We start from the raw sequence: 3,408 nt of genomic DNA, 5'->3' as shown, positions 1-3,408 counted from the left end.
CCACCCAGGTCTACACCAGGTGATCTATCCATGGGGTTTACCACCTTCTTTGAAGAAACAATAAAAGAACCATAAATAGCATTTATAAGTATGTTATGAATCATATGCAGGATTAAAGACTCTTCACATGAAACAATGTAGAAAACAGTTGGCAAGAGAGGAAAGCAGATGAGACAGAGATGGAAGATACAGGGCGAGGCCGCCTCTTGGAAAGATGGCGGACTTGGAAAAAACATAAGGATAATATACTGCACTTTAAAAGGCCAACTCCACTCAAAAACAACACTGCAGACTTGTATGTGTACTGGTATGCTGAATCACATGCTGGGTTCTTATGGATTCCAGTAATGGGAGTTCCTCACCATACCAGTCCTGTCCAACAGCCGCATTACAAAGCCAAATGATGGATCCAACGGTGAGAGAGGTACTCCTTCATTGTGGCCTTGTATAGGGGAGAAGACACAAACAACTTCCGCTTCCAGGAGGTATAAGAAGCCAATTGGAGACAAACTACCTGAAAGCAGTATCTTACTTTTGGTGGAGCTGGCCTTTAAAGGTTTGTGTAGTCCAGCACTCAGCGAGCTCCCCAAGTCATATACACGTATATATACACGCAGTTTTTTCCATCTAACATATACACGCATAGTTTTGCTTGCCAAGAGCGGGTGCTCAGCCAGCACTGGAGTACATGAGACCGGCGATCTCATTCTGAACTTTCATAACAAACAGAAATGAGGAATATTTCCTAAGAGACAAATCGGGAAACATTTCAGCTTTACTCAATCTGCCCGGAGGGAGGACAGCAGACAGTACCGTGTGCCGCCTGCCAGGCTTTATGCAAATGGAGTTGTGCCTGGGAAGAGAAGGCTCACCTGTCTCGGGGTCACTGAAGTCTGGCAGAGTTATGTTGTTCAGCTGTCGGCGGTCAGCAATGGCTCTATCTAGTAAGCTGCTGCCCCGTCCCGAGTCACTGGAAGAACACATAAGACAATGTCATGCTGGTCATATAGTGTAGATGTATTTCAGTGTCACTGTGAATAATACCCTTCTATTAACAACGGGACTATAGTGGTGGTGGTGGGGGGCTCCCTTCAACATCCTTCACTGTTGTCACACACATGTGAATGACCTGCTGCAGGGAGACTATTGACCAGTACGAGTCACTGGCAATTATTTCACCCCGAGGACTAGTCTTTGGAGCTGCTGTCCAACTTGCCTCCAACCCCTGCATGCCAGCAGTGGCTGGTCCATCCCTACTAACTCCAGCTTTAATGCCTGACACGACAGAAGAAGAGTGGGGCAGCTTTGATTAAAGGGGATAGCACCGAAGACTGTGTGATGTATAGCAGTGGGATCAGCAATTTCATTTTTAGCCACTGCCATTTTTATGGCCCAAGCTGGAACTGGGCTTTTAGTGGGCAGTAGAGCCTCTGGCATTTCGGAGATTAATTGCAGGTGGACGCCTTAACAATGACAAGGCTTCAATCTCACCTTGAGCACAGCTATAGGCTCATTGTACAGCCTTTGGTGGGCCTAGGATTCAATGGGCCTCACAGGGACATAGGAAAGGCTCTGAAGACTAAAACTGGTTCCTGCATGCAGCAGAAGGTGCAGAACGTCCTTTCTGTTGGTACCTTAGAAATATTTAAGGCCAGGACAGGCTCTCTTTACAGGTTTACACAGTACACACTTGCTCCACATCAGATGCAGTGCTCCCTGCAGTTGTTACCTGGGGTTGGTGAGGTTGTAGCAAGACTTCCAGATCTGCAGCATATGTTTACAGCTCAGCAATGCCTCATCGGGCCCCCGACAAAGAGATTCCAGTTTCACCTTGGTGAATAGTAATCTGAAAAAGGAAAAAAAATGAAACATAAGCGTAAGCTCCTGCCTGAAAAATATAAATCTATAACATAAAAGGTTGCATACAACATCCTAAATGGTTTCCGAGGCATCTGAAGCGCCTGAGTTGCCCATAGCAGACACATATAATCCTGCTGTCATTATTTTTAGCCTAGGGGAAAAAACGCAGACTCTGCGAGCACTGCAACAGGCCTCATTAATAAAAGGGTCTATAATATGAACTGTATGAAGCCCACAGCCAGCGGATAAGATTCCTGCTCCAAAATATTCACACATCCAGCAGGGACAGTGAACGCCCCAACGCTGCAGAACACAACTCCTATGGAAGGTCGAGAATACACGGCTGACATAGATTTATGAAAATACTAAAATTAGTCACAACCAAAATCATTTCAGTGCTGCTCAGACGGAAATCAATTTCGTTCCCTCTGGACAAACACACTTTTTCTGATTTTAATTTACATTCTAAAAAAATAAAAATATTCATCAACACTTGGAGGCAGGTACAAGCCTGCGGGAACACAGCCAGACTTGAAAAAATATGTGTGATCCTTGCCGCCTGTATGGGAATGCCCCAGGGCCCGTGTAATTGTCATTCCTGCGCCTCGTCCGCCTCTGGATAAGAATCTTATTAGCAGCATGACTGGCGAATCGCAGGGCCTGGAGGAGAGGGGGTGGGTCCCACTACGCGCTCAGGGTGCCCCCGCTGATTCCAGACGTGCTACAATTACAAGGGAAGGGAGTGCACTTCATTGTAAGTTTTCTATTCTGCCTTGGTGCGTTCCCTCTGTTATCTCTATGATGGATGGAGTGTCACGTGCAGCACAGCTCAGAACTGCATTTAAAGGAGAACTATGAGGTGAGTGCTTTTCACTCACCTCATAGTTCTAGCCGACCTGTGACAATGAGACTGTCACAGGTCGGCTCAGTAGATCGGGAGGTGAGCGAACACATACCGGCGTTCGCTCACCTCTCGATCCTGTCACGGCTCTCTGCCGTGACAGGGGGAGGGGCTGGATTCCCCTCTCCGATCTGCCAGCGCTGACTGGCGGAACGGACGGGGGAGGGGGCGGGTACAGCTGGCTCTGCCTCTAGATAGGCAGAGCCAGCTGTCAGTCACGCAGCTGGGCGGATCCCGACGTCCATGTCAGGATCCGCTACGGCGTCTCAGTATACCGCGAGCTGTAGGCTCAGTATACTATACTCGCGGTATACTGAGCTTAGGGTAACGGGAGGACGCTAGTTTGTGTCCTCCCGTTACCCTAAGGAGAACTATGGGGAAAAACACTAACCCCATAGTTCTCCTTTAATTCACATTTTAAAACTGCAGCACTCATTGAAATAGTCCCTGGTGATCCCGCCAGGAAGGTCCTTGTTTAGGCACTTCCTGTTATGGAGTGATAACACTCTGTTCATGTGCTTCTGCGTTGTCATCCTGTCATAACGGCTTCAGAAGGAGTAACACACATTACATAGGCATTGTACAATGTTGTCACCATTAGTGATGGGCTCGGGCGTGTTCGCAGCTCCACGTGCCGAGCCCGCCAG

The 3,408-nt window shown here is 47.9% G+C and overlaps 1 protein-coding gene across 1 annotated transcript in view; it reads right to left on the bottom strand.

The window, feature by feature from the left end:
- Positions 1 to 3,408, bottom strand: part of TTC7B (tetratricopeptide repeat domain 7B) — a 112,451-nt gene that overhangs the window by 50,630 nt on the left and 58,413 nt on the right. The window contains exons 15-16 of the mRNA XM_018558519.1: positions 1,730 to 1,846; positions 873 to 970 (exon numbers count right to left, since the gene is read on the bottom strand). Of these exons, the coding sequence (XP_018414021.1) occupies positions 873 to 970; positions 1,730 to 1,846 (215 nt within the window). The remainder of the gene's footprint in view (positions 1 to 872; positions 971 to 1,729; positions 1,847 to 3,408) is intronic.

This window comes from Nanorana parkeri, unplaced genomic scaffold (assembly GCF_000935625.1).
Source record: "Nanorana parkeri isolate BGI_ZX_2015 unplaced genomic scaffold, ASM93562v1 scaffold344, whole genome shotgun sequence".
NCBI lineage: Eukaryota > Metazoa > Chordata > Amphibia > Anura > Dicroglossidae > Nanorana > Nanorana parkeri.
Note: the sequence above shows the minus strand (reverse complement) of the source record. Positions and strands in the feature narration are given on the sequence as shown.